The sequence below is a fragment of the Phialemonium atrogriseum genome, assembly GCF_030411735.1.
Source record: "Phialemonium atrogriseum strain 8032-3 unplaced genomic scaffold QBC33scaffold_18, whole genome shotgun sequence".
Lineage (NCBI taxonomy): Eukaryota > Fungi > Ascomycota > Sordariomycetes > Cephalothecales > Cephalothecaceae > Phialemonium > Phialemonium atrogriseum.
The window spans coordinates 186,327-204,012 of record NW_026848155.1 but is presented as its reverse complement, the minus strand read 5'-3'; the positions used below and the strand labels follow the sequence as shown (position 1 = coordinate 204,012).

Genomic DNA, 17,686 nt, shown 5'->3' with positions numbered 1-17,686 from the left:
TTGGAAACAGTATCGTATATATCCAGCTTTGTGTATGACACCGTAGGAGATGGCTTGCTGAAATAGGGCCGACCGACGTGACAAATATGTGACGAATGTGCTCATCAAAGGGTATCCCAAGATTGCGACAGAAACAAAGGACATCGGCAACATTGATGAGGTCTGCAGGCGTTCATGACGGCTTCAGACTTCATTAACGTTGTGGATGTCCTTTGTCTCTTTCGCAATCTTGGGATACCCTTTGATGAGAAGGGCGAAGCAGTCGTTGTGTTTTAACTTCTAGGCACTGGCTATATCAGGTTCTTCTTCGAAGGAAAGCGCAGCCTTGCCGCGCAAGTCCTGGTTCTGGTTTGTCTTGCCTAGAGGAAGAGGATAGGTGACGTTAATGATAGGCATTGTCACAAGGATTGAAGTACCTTAATGGGATTGATTGAGATGGTGGTGGTGGTGTTGGATGCAAGATGGAATTTCCGAGTGTTGTGTCTTGACTGGAGACTTTGTTTTGTATGGCTAGGCATTAGGGTTTACAGTGTGATACACCGGGTTCACGGCGTGACTCATCGGCGAGTTGCATTAAGTTTGAGGTTGAGTTTGAGCTTGCGCATACGGTTGCTGAGATTGAACTGGCAGCGGGTATCGCCAGATTGAGTTTTTACTGAGTACTGCTTGGACCCTGTCCAACGCAAATTAAATAATTCAACAAGTTTGTGCTCATTGCTTGATAGTGATAGTGTTGAATAGGGGTGGACCAGCAACCCCCCAAGGCCACACTCAATTCTTTACCTTCAGCATGATTCACCCTGAGAGCCATTGCGAGTCCTGCCATCTCTTCTATCATCTCACCGTCCTGGAATCAGATTAACGGAGACACAAGCCATGGTTCACAACGGTTTCCCGCCAACACAATTCATACAACACTTACACACTTATCTAACCTTGGTATGACCGACATGCGAAAACCTCGTATTGCTCCAGAAGAAAAAGTCTAGGCAAATCCCTGCCTGTCTAGGCAACGTTCTATCCCAAGCTACAGTAACTCCGTTAGCAGTCATTGCGCAAGGGCACTTGCACTTACGCATCCCAAACCCTACAACTATGCAACGAAAGGGGGAAGGGACACCAAAAGGAAGAGAGAGAGAAAAAAAGGGGGAAAACAACACGAGAGCAATCACTCACCTCACCTCTCTCCAAACCCATCCACCCGCTCAATCCTCCCGATACCAACCCCTCCACCCCGCCCTCCCCACCAGCTCCCTCTCCCTCCTCTGCCTCCTCTCAAGCACACAGCTAACCGAGTCCTCCGGCCCAATCCCATCCCCATCCCCATCCCCGTCCCGGTCATAATACCCCACCGGCAACCGCTCCGCCAGCGTCCCCGGCGACACAAGCGCATCCGCGGCCTCCAGGTCCCGCAGCAGGTCCGCGAACGGGTTTCTGTAGCCGGCCTGCGCCGTCGACGCCGACGACGACGATGTACCATCCACCGTCTCGGCAGACGGGTGTTCCCAGTTGCTCCTCCTTCCGCGCCGCGCGGAGGAGACCAGAGTCGATGGCGTCAGGGGCGAGACGGGCCGCCGCGGGGTGCGGGCGCCGATGCCCGGGGTGCTGGGCGGGGACGGCTCGGTGGGGCGCTGGGGCTGCGGCTGGGAGTCTGTCTGGGAGTAGACGCTGCTGCTGGCGGCGGCGGCGGCGCTCGTCCTCGAACCACCGCCATCGTGCGTCAACTGCCGGTGGCGAGCGTGAGCGGTATATTCGGCCGGCAGCGGCGGCACGGGGGGAGGCGCGCTGCCGCGTCCCCCCCGGGCCCGGGAGCGGCCGGCGTCGTCGCCGCCGTTCCCGCCCCCGCCCTCGTCGTAGTCCGTCGAGTGCACCGTCAGCGTCACCCAGCTCCGGCTGTCGCGGCTGGATTTGGCAGTCGCGGTGTCGCTGGCCCGGTTGCCCCGCTTGGCGATGTTCAGGGGCGCGGGGACGGCGGATTGGGTGTAGAAGGGCTCGAACATTGGCCGCGGCGCGTCGTGGCGCTCGTAGGGTTCGTTGTGGCGCTGGTAAGGCGAGCCATGTCTCTCGTACGGCTCCTCGTGGTTATCATCTTCGTCATCGTCGCTTGAGGCGTCGGTCGTGCAGTCCTGGAAATCGAAGGGGTTGGCCACAGACTCACTCTTCTGCTCTTCTTCCTCTTCCTCCTCCTCCTCCTCCTTCTCCAGGAATTCGAAGGGATTGACCGCAGGTTCCTGCATCTGCTGCTGCTGCTGCTGCTCCAGCCAATGCCGAGCCCCCAACGCAGCACCCGGCTCGAATTGGTTCTCCGGGTCAAGAGGATTCTCAGGCTCAAATGGGTGCTCAGCGTCACGGAAGAACTGCTCGTAGTAACCCTCGTTCCCATACACCTCAGTGTTAGAAGCAGCAGCGACCCTCGAGCACCGCACCTCAGGGCCCCCCTCATATTTCTCGGCCCTCATGTTCCGCCTAATGCCCGTCTGCGGGAGCGGCGACCCATCCGCCGTAGTCTTCAAGTTCGCCGGCCGACCGCCCCGATGGCTACTAGACTTGCCGGTGCGCTTCTTCCCCCCCTCGCGTCCAAGCCCCCCCTCCTGCTGCTGCTGTTTCTTCTTCTTCTTTTCCTTCCGCCGCTCGCTCATGACGCCGCGGATCCGCCGCAGCTCCCCCGCGAGCGCGTCGCTCTCGCCCACCATGGCATCGGCGTAGTCCCGGCCGAAGCACGCGATCCACGCGTCGACGAGGGCCAGCAGGCGAGGCCGGCCCCGCCTCGACCGCGCGAGCATGCTGGCGCGCAGGTAGACGAGCAGCTCTGCCCTCGCGCCGACGATGGCGAGGGCGCAGGCCGGGCACCCGGCCGGCGCGCGGGCGAGGCGGCAGTCGTCCGGCAGGTCGCCGTAGTGGTGGTCGAGGTCGGCGGGCGACAGGTGGAGGGCTGCGATGCCGCTGATCTTGTCGACGAAGCGGGCGACGTCGTCGGTGCACTCGCCGTCGCCGCCGCCGGCGGGGGGGAACCGGTTGCTGTACCCCCTGATGCGGTCCGTGTGCGTCGTGCACTCCCACTTGAGCTGGCCGAAGAGCCAGTGGATGAGCGCCGGGTCCAGCCCGGAGTGGGCGCAGCACAGCCGCGGCCGGAGGAGGTGCCTGTCCATGCTGAGGAAGGCCGCCAGCGAGGAGCCGTTGGTGCGGCGCAGGCCCAAGCGGGGCGGGAGCGCGGCGATCTGCTCCGCCTGGCCGGCGAGCCATTCGTGTGACGGTTTGTCGACGCCGTGGCGGGGTGGCCGGCAGAGGATCTCGGCGAGCCGGGTGACGGCGGCGGGAGGCAGCTCCGCCAGGGGGTTGGACGGATCCGAGTCCCTCCTTCTGCTGAAGAAGGGCATGGTATTAGAGTTACTGGTCGTCGAAGCTGGGGTATTTGGACACCCTCGGCTTGCTGTCGATTTCCAAAGTAGGGGACTTACAATATAACCTCCTGCTCTGTTAAAGCCAGCCGTGGTCAGTAATCAGGCGCACCAGATAAGGTCTAGAAGAGCAGAGGGAACCGCAAAGAACGTCTGTGTCTCTGGGAAACTTCGAGATGAGGGAAACCTCTGCCGATATGGTAGCCTTATATACCTCCTGTCGACTGATGTGGTCCGTTATCAGTATTCTGGAAACAAAGGCGTAGTTTCTTTGTCAGTTCGTTTCTTTCATCGTCCAAATAATCAGGTATTTTGATCCATAAAAGCATCCTTCAAAGAGAAAACAAGGCCACTGTGCAAGACCAGAGGCGCAGGACACTCGAGAGATCGACGAACAAAGACTCTGGACCTTGAAAGGGGCGAACAAGTTGAGAAAGTCACTGGTTGGGACTGTGGCTTGTTGATACCACGGTCTACCTTCAACGGCGATAGAGAATCGAGCGCCGAGGTGGGTGTCCTATTGTCTGACCATCTTCGCAACCGAAGTCAAGTTGACCAGAACGGAGGGCTGCCCGCCAGTTTCCAGTCGTGTATCGCTCCATTCATTTGGGGTCAGGGTATGAGTGTACCGCTATATACCAGGTATGGTCTCCAGCCATGTTCGTGTCAAGTGTCCCGGCAAACAGGTTTAGGTCCCTCCAAAGAAAACCGCAGCTGGTGTTCATAATGCCATTGTCTCGCGAACCCCCTACCTAGGATGGTGATAGACGATGTGATGCGAAATAATCCCCGACTCCCTTGTCCTTCCCTTCCTGGGCCAGCCTTGTCCAAGGCAATGCATTTGATACTCAAACAAAACCGACAACTATGAGAAGATGACGCCATCATGTCTCTTCATCTCATCTCCCTCTCCACACAATCGACGTGGACAGGAAGGCCATGCTCAGAATGCCCAAATCATTTCAGGGGTTGTTACCGTCATCATATCCGTTCATCCGTTCATTGGGGGTAATCGGTGACCTTGCTGCACCCTCATCTTCTCCATGCGAATCCTCGCAGCTTCGCTACCGTCGTCCGGATGAGGTATTTCCCGGAAGAAGGGGTGCTGTAGCGCCTCTTTCGCAGTTATCCGGCGAGCTGGGTCGTAGACGAAGATCTTGGTAAGAAGGTCCAGGAACAGCTGGAGGAACTTGTTGTTCGCCGGTATGATTTCCTAGGTCGTGTTAGCAGCTTGCCATCAGATGTTCGTTGGATAGCGAGGCTTACATCGAGTCTCTTCATGGCCTTTACAAATCTACGAGACGCCCTATTTGTGTCGGCAGTAGGGTAGTCGAGCTTCAAGCGCTTGAAGTACCTGAAATTTTGTTAGGTTCTGATCAAAGAAATTGATGGGCCCATGCGCTTGCTCACTTCGATGCCGGATTCCCTCCGTTCCTAGTCATACGGTTGACCGACGATACTAGGTGCGTGTCGACCCTGGCATTGACGACCGCTTCCATCATGGCCAGATGCTCGAGATTATCGTGAGTCTGGAACAGGGCATCCCCGGTGAAGAACTCGACCAAGATACACCCGATGCTCCATATATCGCAGGGGTAGGACCAACCAAGGCCCAGGATGATCTCTGGCGCCCGGTAATGCCTCGTAGACACGACAGACGAGTGGTATTCATCCTGGAAGGTGGCAGATCCGAAGTCGATAAGCCGGATCTCCGTGTCAAGAAGCACTCGCCGCTGAGTAGCTTGCCGACTGACCGTAGCCGAAGACGACGGGATCTTGCGATTATACGTAAAGGTCTGGTACTCGTTATGGCACAGAAGAATGTTCTCGGGCTTCAGGTCGGTATGGATCAAGTTGAGATCATGGAGGACTAGGGCAAATTAGTTGCTGAGCGTTTTCGAGTTGGAACAAAGTAGACATGTAACTCACAGGCCACGCTCGTGAAGAGCTGCCGCGCAAAGCTCTGGATCTGGCTATTCGGGAAGGGCACAAAGCTGTTGCTCTTGAGGAAATCGAACACACTTTGCCCAAGGAGGTCCATGACGATACATATGTGGCCCCGGAAGTCGAAGCAGTCTCGAAGATGTATGCAACGATTCCGATTTTGCTCATCGTTGGCCTTGAGCGTGGCAAGGACCCGGAGCTCGATCTTGCTGGCATCCCGATACTTCTGGACGGACCGGATGATCTTGATCGCGACGCATTCGCCGCGTCTCCGATCCCTGGCCTGAACAACCTTGCCGAATGTGCCCTGGCCGAGGAGCTTGATCATTTGGTCTATCAATCCGGTCAGCTTTGTTGTACTCAAGACGCGGAAATCGTGCTGACAACTCACATCTGTCGGTAAGATCCGCATCGGGCACGACTATGTAGTGGCCATCATCATCGTCGACCTTGGTACTCTTGTTGTATGAGTTCTAGATAAGACAAGTTTTAGTTTATAAACACACACATGAATATACACAAGAATCGGGTAGTGACACTTACGTCGGAAATGACCTTGACATGGACATCCGCGGCTTTCTTCGGCGGGTATGGAGGTGGCTGGTAGCTGGTATACGCATCTGCCAGTGCGCCGGCCTCGCGGCGCCTGGCTTCGGTGGCGACCTGCTGTCGGGTAGTTCGTTTCCTCTTCTGACCGGCCTGCGTGTCATAGTTGTACTGCCCACCGGTGGAAGAGAGGGAATCTAGGGAGGTGGCCGCGGTGGTATGGATGGCCGAGTTGGTCCTGTCGGTGGATATTGTGGACTTGCTCGGGGTGCTAATCTGATGGGGGGTGGTGGCATGCGAGCTGACGAGGTTACTGTGGTATACCGGGTCGTAGTGGGCTGGCTCGTCGTCCCTCTTCCTCTTCTTCGCAACGTGGCGAGCTGAAGTTGTGTTGGAAACGCTACTTATGGGCCCGCCGTTATTACCGGGAAGCGTCGTTGTGGAAGAAACGGTGCCGGCGGCAGGCTTCTGGGAGGGCTCGGGAGAGTCGTCAATGATGATGACCTCGGCCGGAAGTCCATTTTTGTAGAAGGTGTTCCAGTCAGGCTCCCTTGACCGTCTTCTCTTCCGAGCCGGCTGGGACTCTAGCGCGGCGTGGGCTTGGGCGACGGCCGGCATGTTGTTGGTATGCTCGGCTTCCGTTCGTGCTGTGACAATTGGTGGTTGTTCCTGGGGTACAGGCCTGGCTGTCGACGACGAGGAAATGGAGATCACATTTGACCTAGGGCTGCCGTTCGAGGAGGCAAAGTAGCCCGACGAGGGATATGCCAGTTGAGATGACGAGGGAAGGCTTGGGTTGCCGACTCGGTAGGTGGCGGTGTTTGGGTCTTGGTAGGGCTGGTGGTGAGGTCGGGAGAAGGGATAGTGCAGTTGATTGCAAGGAGGCAGAGTTGCTGTCGCAGTTGTTGGAGTCGACATTATTCTTCTCTCCCCTTGTGAGGCTTGCCAGGCTTCGGCGTGACGGTGAGGAAGGGAGGAGAGAGAGAGAGGAGGTATCTCTGAGTGTGGACCGCTCACGGGTCCTCCTTGGGGGGGGGGGGGGGGGCCGTAACAGTGCAAAACGGTGCGGCGCTGAATGTTGTTGGAACGAGGCGGGCAGGCTGTTAAGGATTCGCGGGAGCAGTACACCTTCAGCTTAACAAGTCGTCGTCGTCGGGTTATGACTGGGGTGTAATTGTGCCTCGGTGCCAGCAAGTTCACATATTCTCTAACATACACACCAGTGGAAAATGGAACCCGATAGCGGGAAGAGATCTACGTGGACTCTGCTGCTTGGGGGAATCGCGTTTGGTGAGGCGAGGAGGCGAGGACACTTTTTTTGCCCTCATCCTTCCAAGTGAATGAATCGAGTCGCCGGCGTTGATTAATTACGGGTATGGCTGAGGCGGAGGGGCCGTGTATTGGCGTATGAGTGTAGGGCGCCCTTGTAAATAATGGGACTTACCCAATTGGTGTAGCGTCAAACCAGAAACGTCGATTTGATGTCTCTCGGCCCTTGACTTTGGACACACTTTCTTCACCCTCTGTAAATTGGGATGAAATGGTACGCCGTACATACAGAGGCATCCGCCTGCATTGGCTGACAGGCGTCATTCTGCCAATCCAACCTTCTACGATGGAAGTTAGCGATTGAAACACATCGGGGAGAATCAATCAAGGAGCGTGGTCCATGGCTATCCGCAGGTACCCCAGGTAGGGCAGGTGGGCTTGTCACTGGAATGGACAGTGCTTTCACCAGCCACTGCCCTGAAGAGCCACTGTTACTGGGGCGACTATCCACTGAAAAATGCCGCCGCCCACAAATGGAAAGGGAAAAAAAAGACTCCCACCTGCATTAAACCATTCCTATTCCTGGGTACCTAAGTACTACAGTGTGACTGGTTTTGTGGTTTGCACTCACTTCGATGCACACACACACGCGCGCACTACCTTCTCTGCCGATTTCCCAATGGAATGTATCTCCCAGATGGGTAGGTAGGTACCAAGGTACCTACAGATTATTGCGCTGTCGTACAGACAATCAGCTTGCAGACTGGGAGCCACATGGCCATTGTATGCAGCCCGCGTCTGTTAGTGCCCAGTGATATTCACTGCCATGGCTAAACGACCCTCCTTCTCCGGCCATATCAATGATTAACATTGCCATTCGGATATTTTGTGGGATATTCTCCTATGATTATGAAAGGTCCTTCATCTCCGCACCCTTGGATATTATTTTCTCATATGGGCTTCTAGTTGAAATCAGTCCTGGAAGTGAGTTCGAGTTGGTGTGTGATGGCATGTATGGATGGATAGGCGGGTGGGTTCACTAGGATGGCCTTCCTATCACCAAGTCTCGTCACTCATCACTCATCACTCTAACATCACAGCGCTCCGCAGACGGCACCGGCCATACCATAGTAGGCCCCAAATCCGCCCCAAACCCACCAGGGTGGTGGCCAATTCTTGACCCAAACTTGCCTCTGGTTGGCCACTGGCCAGAAACGTGCTACTCGCGCCAACCTGGCATGACAACTTCGTACTTTCGTATGGTAGTCCGCCCCAACAGCGTGGATCCAAGCGCAGAACAGGCATATTGATTGCGCCGCCAGCGCCTCCAAAGAATTCCACGACACAAACGATCCTGATTGCAATGGCATTGGGGATGAATGATGGGACGGATGCAGAACGGATGCTCAAGCGCCCTGCATACGCTACATCCAAGTTTGAGTTTGGTATACACTATAACCCGAACGAACGGCCGTCCGTCTCCGAAGTCTAGCGAGCTGCGGGGGAAGCCATCCTTTGTCCCACACATCCTTGCCAGGCACTGCACTGCCGCGGGGAGCCTTGCCATAACCTGGAACGGAAGACTCGACACCACTTTTGAGTGAGGAAAGTTTCAAGCAACGTAAATCAATCACGGACATTTCCGAGTTTCTTTTTAACCCTCTACCCCTTTACCTTTTTTCCTTTGTAAATCCCCTTTTCTCTTTCATGTTCTTTTCCGCCTGCCGGCATGCCCGGCCAAAGAAAAATTAAGTCCCACCGACTTAGAACTGGGTCTCAGGCCAATGAACCCCGCAGAGAGATGGTGGTGGCGGCCAAAATGCCCCATCGGTGTTGTGGCACCCCCTTCCGACGTATGATCTCATCTCACCCAAGTTTAGCTCACTGTTGACTGGCGAGACTGGACTGGGCAGCGGCAAGCAAATCCGTGTCAAGAGAAAAACTGGCCCCACTGCACCGCAGCATCCATTCCACAGTCGCCTGTCGTGATGTCTGCTTGATGTAGGTACTTGTACATACGTATCCGTATTTCCCTACAGAACTTTGTATGTACTATACGTACAAGTAGTATTTCTGCTTGCAACACCCAGGAAAGGAAGATACGAACGGATTCGTTAGGTGGTTGCTTACCTAATCCTGCTGGCCTGCGCCTCGTCAAGGGGCTACAAGCAGCAGGCGTAAAGAGAAAGGATCACGGCTGTTGCCATGCTGGCAGTTGGGGGTCTGATGACGGATTCCAGCGCTGGAAACGTGCAGTAGATCCCGCTGATACGGATAGACAAAGCCCATAAATAAACGGCAAATAAATAGGCAAGGGGCTTTGATTAAGCAGCGCCATCAGATGACAAGCCCAGTTCCAAAACCAACACATTCCACTACCCATGCGTTCCCAGGTAATAGCACTCCGTTTATAGCTGAGCTCAGATCTCGCGGCTGCGACTGCTCGAAGAGAGTGTGACTCAACCCCTTTTTGAAACGCAATCCAACGCGTTTTCCGAGCCGGCCCCAGCCCTTCTCCAGATTCTGGAAAATCCCAACCCAGGATTTCCGTCTAAAACATCTCATCATTCAGCGCAGAGCCGATCCCCCATCGGCTCGTCGCCATCCCCAAAGCCACATTCCTCCCCCGAGGCTGCAATGTGTATCATCGATGGGTGTTTCTGCAGGTAAACAAAACGGCGATCCTTCTTATGCCCTTCTCTCCCTCTCTATATCTCTCTTTCGCATGTGACACTCGTCCGAAATCCCTCGAACGGTAACCCCTGAAACCCCACTGAGGCTCTTCCCTGCCCTGCCGGATGAACCAGGTTACCGGAATGATCTTTGTAAGAAAAGATGACAAAGTGCATATCGCCAATCAGCAGCCCGTAGGACTCCAAGCCATGCGTTAAAACCAAATGCTCAGCCTAAAGCACATGTAGAGTTTAGATGGTTCGATCCCTCGTCTTTTTTGCCTCCCTCCTCCCTAGATCCCCCGGTTGAAAACCACCATGCCCCCCTCCCCTCCCCGGCCGTGGAACTCCTCCTCCAGCGACTCGGCGCTGACCCTCTGGCGCTGCGGGAAGGCCGCCAGCGCCAGCGGGAGCACGGCGTAGCTCGTGGCCAGGATCAGGCCCAGGTTCAGGGGCAGCGTCAACCTGGGGTTGCGCTTCAGCCACTCGGTCCTCTGCAGCCTGACGAGGACCAGCGGCGGGATGACCATGATGGGCGAGCTGTTGAGGACCCTCGACAGCGCCGTCTCGGCCACGGCCAGGGTCGCGGCCTTCTTGCTCCTGCCGATGCTGGCCACGTCGCCCTCGGCGCGGCCCTCGGCCTCGAGCCGGGCCTTGTCGGCCGCCGACAGGACGGGGAAGACGTCGATGCCCGTGCGCATCTCCTCGCCGCGCATCAGGAAGACGTTGAGCGCGCCCGCGCTCGCCACCGCGGCGAAGGGCACGAGGCGGCCGAGCACGAGGCGCGTCGACGGCGAGAGCCGCCGGAGGTGCGGCACCAGGCTGTTGAGGCCCACGGCCACGGAGCACGACGCCCCCACGGCGAGGAGGTAGGACTGCGCGATCTTCCACGTCGACATGGGCGACGACTTGTTGGCGTTGGAGTAGTTGATCGCCACGTTCAGGGACTGGTTGGCTACCTGCCATCCGATCGTGCCTGCTGTCTGGAGGGAAGCATGTTAGCCACGACTTTCAGAGTAGGTAGGTAAAGGAGACATGTAGAGGGGGATTAGATGGTATGCGTACCCCAAGACCTGGCGTCAACATGCCCACAGTGACGACCAAGTTCGAGAGTACGAAGCAGGACATCCGAAATGGCAAGAAGACAGCCTCCCCGGTATCTATCGGCTCTTTATTAACAAACAAGCCGCAATCGACCCTCTAGATAGGCGACAAACCGGGGTGTAATGTCGAGTCAACGACCTTCTTTGCCTTCCATAGGTCGGGTGTGATCTCCTTCGTATGGCCTTGCTTGTACAACATGATGGCCTGCTTGGCCTGCTCGAGTCCGGTTTTGCCCACGAGAAGGGTCCTAAAAGCAGCAAAATACCTCGTGAGCATGTACTCCTACGTCAAGAGAAGAGACTCCCCAGCGCCCAAATCCAAGATCGGGACTGTTGGGCCGGGGGCCGTGGCTCTGAAGCCATTGAACTTGGCTCACCTCGGATCTGTAATGCCAGCGTTATGTCGCACGCGGCCCCAATACGTGCTAAGGTCATACTGCGATTCGGGCAGCTCGCGCCTGCCGGGAATGGAGGCCGACATGGTGCTATTTGCCCTGCTCTGGCGACAGTCTCCTCGTCCTTGGGCTGTCTTCGCGACGCGCGGATCACAAAGGCAGGCCTACAATTGCCGCTCAACGGAAGGACGTGAGACGTGAGGCCGCCTCAGGTTTGAACAGGCAGGGTCTTGTAAAGAGCGTGCCACTTCCCTCCTTCCTCAATTGCTCGCTGAAAAGGCCAAAAGGTCGAGTGGCGGACGTCGTAGTTTCGACCAAGTTAACAGAGTCGAATCGAAGAATTTCTTGACCGTGAATCCGATCTCGGTGATAAGAGTGATACCGATCTAGCCCCGCATATCGACGGCACATTGTGGGCTTGGTACTCCATAACCTCTCTCTTTCTCTTGATCGCTTCCTCGCCGCCCTCGAGGCATGATACCGTCGTTATTGATGTCGTTCGAAGCCCAGGTTGTGAGTAATTCTCATACATTTGAAATATACAGATCTGTAATCTTGACGGATGTATATGGATCTGTTTGCTAGATTCCGAATTCCTAGAGAATGGAGCTGGCCTTGGCTCTACACTAGAGTGATGGGATGACCTAAGCAACCTTCTCAGAACATCCGAGACAGGACAGACGCCGAATACGGGATGATGACGAGCAGCCTCTCAATTCTAAATGTAAAACATTGAGAAGATTGTCCCCCTTTCGCAAGTTTGCGCAATGTGAAAATTTGTACATTTAGAAACTCCATCTCGTGTGTAACAACCCCCCGATGCCATTTACAATGGCGAGGTCTCTACTACGATACCTTCCCTTCTCCGAGTCGACCTCCCCCCTCCAGGCGATCACCTATCTCCTCGGCATCTCACTGTTCTCCATATCCTTCCTGGTCTTCCTGAACAGCAGCATCTCGTTTGTGATCACCGACCTCATCGGCGTCAAGGATGGCGTCGGCGACATCGTCGGGACCCTGGGCTTCGCCGACGAGGTCGTCGCCCTGGTGGCCTGCCCGGTCTGGGGTCTCGTCTCAGATCGACTCGGGGTGCGCATGGTAGCCGTGATCGGCTACGTCGTCATAGGCGCCGCGCTCTTCCTGTTCGTCCAGGCGCGCAACGTGTACCCGCAGCTCCTGCTCGCGAGGATCTTCTTCGCCTTTGGAGCTTCAGCTTCGTAAGTCTTGTCGAGACCTAATCCCAGCAGCACCTTGGCTAACCTAGGACCAAACGGACAGGGCTACGATGGTGACCGCCATCCTACCGTCCTTGACCGGTGGCAATACGATCCACGAAGTGCAGGCTCGCGACCCTCGCAAGCCGCCGCGCAACCCACACGACAGCATCACCCCCTCCCTTGATTCGGAGCTTACAATCACTCCCGAACGGTTCCGCGAGCTCTCGGGTGGAAGCGAATCGACCGTGGGTGTTGACGCAGAGGATGATAACGTCCAAGGGAAGGGCAAACCGTCTGCTCTCGCGGGGTATGTTGGGCTGTTCACAGGGTGCGGCGCCCTAGTGGCTCTCAGCGTATTCCTGCCTCTGCCCACCCAATTCGGCCAGATAGAAGGTGTCACCCTCGGCGAGGCTATATCCTACAGCTTCTATGCCGTCGGTTCTGTGGCGTTGATTGTCGCCGTCTTCGTGGGCTTTGGTCTGCGGAATCTGACAGGCGAAGAAGGCAAGGGTTGGCGTCTGTTGCTCGGCTTGAGGAGGTCAGGCCCGAGTGTAAGGGGCGGTGATGATAGAGCCGAATCAAAGGTATGCGAGTGGTTGATTTCATGTGGATGCCCTGAGCTGATAAAACCTCCAGAGGCTCTTGCCGTACTGGCATCTTCTAAAGGACGCCGTCAGGCTTGGTTTCACCGACTCTCAAATCGCCCTGGGTTATCTGGGCGGCTTCGTCGCTCGCGCATCGACCGTCGCCATATCGCTCTTCATCCCCTTGTTCGTCAACTCGTTCTTCATGAGCAATGGCTTCTGCCAAGGGTCTCCGAATGACCCTTCTCCAGAACTGAAGAAGGAATGCAAGCAGGGCTATGTTCTGGCTGCCATCCTGACTGGAGTTGCACAGCTTGTCGGACTCGTTTGTGCCCCGGTATTCGGTTACCTCTCGAGCGGCGCGGGAAAATTCAATATTCCCATAATTATTGCCACGACGTTTGGCATTGTGAGTTACATTGCCTTCCCACAGCTCTCGAGCCCCGAGGTGCGGAATAAGGACGGCCGAGGTGGCAGCCCGGTTGTCATCTTCCTCGTCGCTCTCATGGGTATTAGCCAAATTGGCGCGATCGTGTGCAGCCTAGGGTCCCTCGGTCATGGCGTGTTGAAGACGGATATGGTTAATGTCATGGTCGCCGAAAACGGCGATGAGGAGGTCGTGATGGAGCCCGCAGATACCTCAAGCGACGCAGCTCCGCTGCTGGAGAATGCGGCGGAGACGCCGGAAGACAGCGTCTCACGAGTCAGGCTCAAGGGATCGATCGCGGGCGTATATTCGTGGTGTGGTGGTGCTGCGATTCTGCTCCTCACAAAGCTAGGAGGATACCTCTTCGACTCATGGACCCCAGGGGCACCTTTCTACCTCATGGCTGCCTTCAACGCCGTCTTGCTAGTCGCGAGCGTCGGGATCGACATTGGCCGTGCCGCTCGAAAGAGGCCAATACAGATATAATGATCGAAAGGGAGGCCACGAATTATGACGAGTCATGAGCATATCTTATTGTTTACTCTCCGCTTCTCTCATAGACGATAATAGAGTCAAAATGATAACCAAAAGAAAACGGCACTAAAGGGGAGAATCCGACATCAACGCGTCGTTTTTATTGCAAGGTCACCAGAATAAGCCCACAGCTCTCTTGCGTTCCTCCCGTTGCGAAGAACTCGGCCACGTTGGCACAAACACGTTCTGCCTCAGACTCACCTGTGTAGCCGGACGACGATAGCCATCAAGGAGGCGAAGATAACTCACCAGTCAAGCGCACGCCTGTCCATCGCCCGCACGGCCAGGTAGGCTGGACCCCGTTTCGAGCCGGCGGTCATGATGAGCTCCGGCCCCGCGCACGGCGCAACCGGCTCCCCGAGAAAGGAGTTCGTGGCCTCCACCACCTTGGCGGGGCGGCCAGTGAACCGGACTCGCCTTGCTGTTCCGGGGGAGCGCTCCTGTCGGATGCCTTTACCTTTACTGCTGCTGCTGCTGCTAGTAGCCGGGCCCAACTCCCCTCGGGCTTCCCTCGTCGTCGTCGTCGTCGTCGACGCCTCTCTGCCACCACGACGACCCGCCGCGATGGTGACCGACCACCGGGGATCGCACGATGCCCTCGTTGGGTGGACCGCCGCCGGGCAGTAGAGGCGCCCTTCCTCGGCGAGCCGTTCGACTGACACACTCCCCCGGGACATGGACAGGAATGCGCCCATGGGATGTTGGTGGATTGGTGGTTGATCTGCTGTCCTGGCGGTGGTAGCGGTTGGATCGAGACTTACCGAATCTGGGAGGCAAGGCAGGTGTTGTTCGAAAAGGGGTCTAGGCCGTGGGAATAGTTTTTCCTTCGGGGACACACAAAATAGTTTTTCCTTCGGGGACACACAAAATGGATGGGCGAAGAGAGATTCTAGCTGCGTTGTCGTTCACTCCAAATAGCTGTCAGGGAGAGAACTGATGGATCTAGGGCCCTCTGGCTTCAAGGCTCGAGGTAGTGATTATAGCCAGTGTCTATCACGCTGTCACTGCCAATTCATGGCAACCAGTCTTCCCACGGAGTGATGGGAGTCACAGCCGAGACAATGGAATTGTCTAGGTAGGCTACATCAGTATAACATAGAAAGGCGGTTGAGGCTATGTCCCCGACAAAGGAGGCATTGAACCTAACTCGAATCCCTTTAGGATGAAAAAGAGAGTCTTGATGCGAGCATGCTCCCTTTCAACTCCCTCTTGGACATTGCAGGACAATGCCCTCAAAGACTCTAGTCGGGAACAAGCCACCACAATAGTATGTCACATCTTGGGACAGATGCCAGACTGCTGTGTGCGCGGCTCTTGGCGCCTGGGAAACGTTGGGGGATACTACAGGGGACTGAACGGTAATGGATCACGTAGTAGGAGGGTCGCAGAGAACATAAACGGCAACGTAACCTGGCATTTCGAGAATAGACCGAGTTTTCTTACCAGTTACAAAGATGAAAAGAAAATGGCCACCACGGAAAACGTGGAATCCCGTTGTTCCCCATCGGCCAACCATTTCCCACACCATATGCTCAGGTAAACGTAGGAAAAGGAGACCATTTTTTTTTGGTTGTGAGAGAAATATTTGGAAACTTTGTTATCAGAAAACCATGTGTGCTTTTTCTGTGACGGGAACCAGCAAGACGCCGATGTTGGACTGCCGCCGAGATGAATGAATGCCGCCTAACGGTACTACCAACCGATATAGACCTACGCCTCCCCCTGTTTTCTGCATTACTGCCGCCATTGAGCATTCTTCCGAGCAAAGGCATAATCCGAGACCTGCATCTCCGGTGGTGACCCCTATGGCGTTCGAGAGCGAACGCATCTAGCTCCCCAAGCTGGGGAAGGCAGACTCATCCTTGGGGTTCAGGGGTGCGTGATCGCCGCCACGGCGGGGGCCGCCCCGGAAGTCGCCACGGGGACCGCCACGGGGGGCGCCACCTCGGGGGCCGCCAGCGCCACGGGGGCCGCCGCGGGCAGAGCCGCGAGAAGAGTCGCCGCGGTCTCCACGATCACCGCGATCACCGCGGAAAGAGCCGCGAGACGATTCTCCGCGGCTGCCACCACGGCCACCACGGCCGCCACGGCCGCCGGCGGTACGCTCGGGCTCGACGTAGCGGTTGTCAATCTCGACGAGCTGCTTGGTCTTGCGCTCGCGCTCGCGCTTGGCCTTGCCGCTGATTCCGGCGAAGTAGTCCTCGTCCCCCTCCTTGACGAGAGGCTTGGCATTGGCCCACTTCTTGTCGGCCTTGACACCCTCGTTGGGCTTGCGGACCTTCAGGGAGGCATCCGACTCCAAGGCCAGCTTCTTCTCAGCCAGCTGGGCGAGGTACTCCTCGTACGAGATGTGCTTCTCCTCGGGCTCGGCAGGCTCGGCCTCCTCGCCCTCGGCGGCAGCATCTCCCTCGACAGCAGCTTCTTTCTGATCCTTCTTGGCAATCGCCTCGCCGGCTTGCTCGTCCTTCAGCTCAGATTGGCCCTCAGTGGCGCCCCATGACTGAGCAGCCTGTTTCTCAGAACCGCCACTGATCAATTGTCAGAATTGTTCGGTCCGTCACGTGGGAAAGGGTCTGGTAAGCTTACCCTGGGGCTCCCTTGGTATGTCTATCATCACGCTCGCGAGGGTATCTCGATCCGCGACCTATCCAGAATTGTTAGCAGAGAACACACCGATGGATGACGCATGGCGGGGATCAGGTGAGGTAGCTTACCGCCACGAACACGGGCACCTTGGCCGCCTCGTGCGCCACCTAGGGCGGACTCGTCGACGGGTCGGTTGCGGTTGCGGTCACTGCCGGCATAGCGATCGCGGAAAGCTGTTTCAGCCACGGAAGGTTAGTAGGTGGTAAGATCAATGCAAATGCACGGGGTCGAGGGTGCAGGTATGACGTACCAGCCTCGTTGCCGGACGCGCCACCGCCCCGGCGGTTGCCAGCGGAAGCCGGCTTGGAATCTGGGGCCAGGCCATCGGCGTTGCGCTTCGTCGAATGGGTGGGGGTCTTGTCGACGGTCTTCACGGGCCCCTTCGGAGTGTCAGATTCTTCATCGTTGCCTGCGAGGTGAAATGGGTCAGCAACTGGTATCCACGGCTGGAGCCAAGCCCCGGGATTGAAAAATTCTTCAATGCACAGGCTTCGTACCGAGGAGGTCGAACAGGTTCTAGACAGAAACGATTAGCTTATGAGCTTCATCCAATTGGAAACAGATGGCGACAAAGTCGGAAAGGGCGAGTTTGGGCAGAGGGGATCGATTGGTGGCAGACAATTGAAGCAGATCCTAACATACCTTCGAAGCGACCGACATCTTGCCGCCGAGTTTTTCGCCTTCTTCAAAGGCGTGGCCTTAGGGGACGACAATCTAAGGAAGAAGACCGTACGACTGGAGTCACGGCGGGGAGAGGTGGAATTGAAAGATGCGCCTAGCAGGACATGTCACAGCTGGACGCGTTGCTCCTGATGGGATGGCAGAGATTTAGTCGACGTCGTGGTGACGACCAATGGTCGAAGGTTTCGAGAGGTTCGGCGGAAGTTAATTAGTAGTAGCTTTGTTGCAAGCGGTCGGCAAGGGTGGCGCACGACCAAAGTCACGTTTCCG

General features: G+C 56.5%; 5 protein-coding genes across 5 annotated transcripts; 1 reads left to right on the top strand and 4 right to left on the bottom strand.

Moving 5' to 3' along the window:
• Positions 1–1,205: 1,205 nt before the first annotated feature.
• Positions 1,206–3,377, bottom strand: QBC33DRAFT_516529 (uncharacterized protein; the record flags this gene model as incomplete). Its single annotated transcript, XM_060426150.1, has 1 exon — positions 1,206–3,377. The coding sequence occupies one exon, from the start codon at positions 3,375–3,377 to the stop codon at positions 1,206–1,208; it is 2,172 nt and encodes a 723-aa protein (XP_060281853.1).
• A 550-nt stretch (positions 3,378–3,927) lies between these two features.
• QBC33DRAFT_126392 (kinase-like protein) lies at positions 3,928–7,030 on the bottom strand. The gene is made up of 6 exons (XM_060422025.1): positions 5,886–7,030; positions 5,734–5,815; positions 5,328–5,675; positions 4,809–5,268; positions 4,665–4,752; positions 3,928–4,611 (listed from the first exon to the last, which is right to left on the bottom strand). The coding sequence occupies exons 1-6, from the start codon at positions 6,804–6,806 to the stop codon at positions 4,390–4,392; spliced, it is 2,121 nt and encodes a 706-aa protein (XP_060281852.1). The 5' UTR covers positions 6,807–7,030; the 3' UTR covers positions 3,928–4,389.
• Positions 7,031–9,923: 2,893 nt separating this feature from the next.
• QBC33DRAFT_126346 (Tricarboxylate/iron carrier) lies at positions 9,924–11,529 on the bottom strand. The gene is made up of 4 exons (XM_060422024.1): positions 11,310–11,529; positions 11,047–11,180; positions 10,895–10,989; positions 9,924–10,812 (listed from the first exon to the last, which is right to left on the bottom strand). Exons 1-4 carry the CDS (start codon positions 11,411–11,413, stop codon positions 10,123–10,125), a joined length of 1,023 nt encoding a protein of 340 aa, XP_060281851.1. The 5' UTR covers positions 11,414–11,529; the 3' UTR covers positions 9,924–10,122.
• A 629-nt stretch (positions 11,530–12,158) lies between these two features.
• Positions 12,159–14,041, top strand: QBC33DRAFT_454615 (uncharacterized protein; the record flags this gene model as incomplete). Its single annotated transcript, XM_060424737.1, has 3 exons — positions 12,159–12,544; positions 12,606–13,139; positions 13,183–14,041. The coding sequence occupies 3 exons, from the start codon at positions 12,159–12,161 to the stop codon at positions 14,039–14,041; spliced, it is 1,779 nt and encodes a 592-aa protein (XP_060281850.1).
• Positions 14,042–15,483: 1,442 nt separating this feature from the next.
• On the bottom strand, positions 15,484–17,686 carry QBC33DRAFT_543459 (suppressor protein STM1). Its single transcript, XM_060428376.1, has 6 exons — positions 17,378–17,686; positions 17,233–17,251; positions 16,986–17,144; positions 16,804–16,908; positions 16,676–16,733; positions 15,484–16,617 (listed from the first exon to the last, which is right to left on the bottom strand). The coding sequence occupies exons 1-6, from the start codon at positions 17,393–17,395 to the stop codon at positions 15,918–15,920; spliced, it is 1,059 nt and encodes a 352-aa protein (XP_060281849.1). The 5' UTR covers positions 17,396–17,686; the 3' UTR covers positions 15,484–15,917.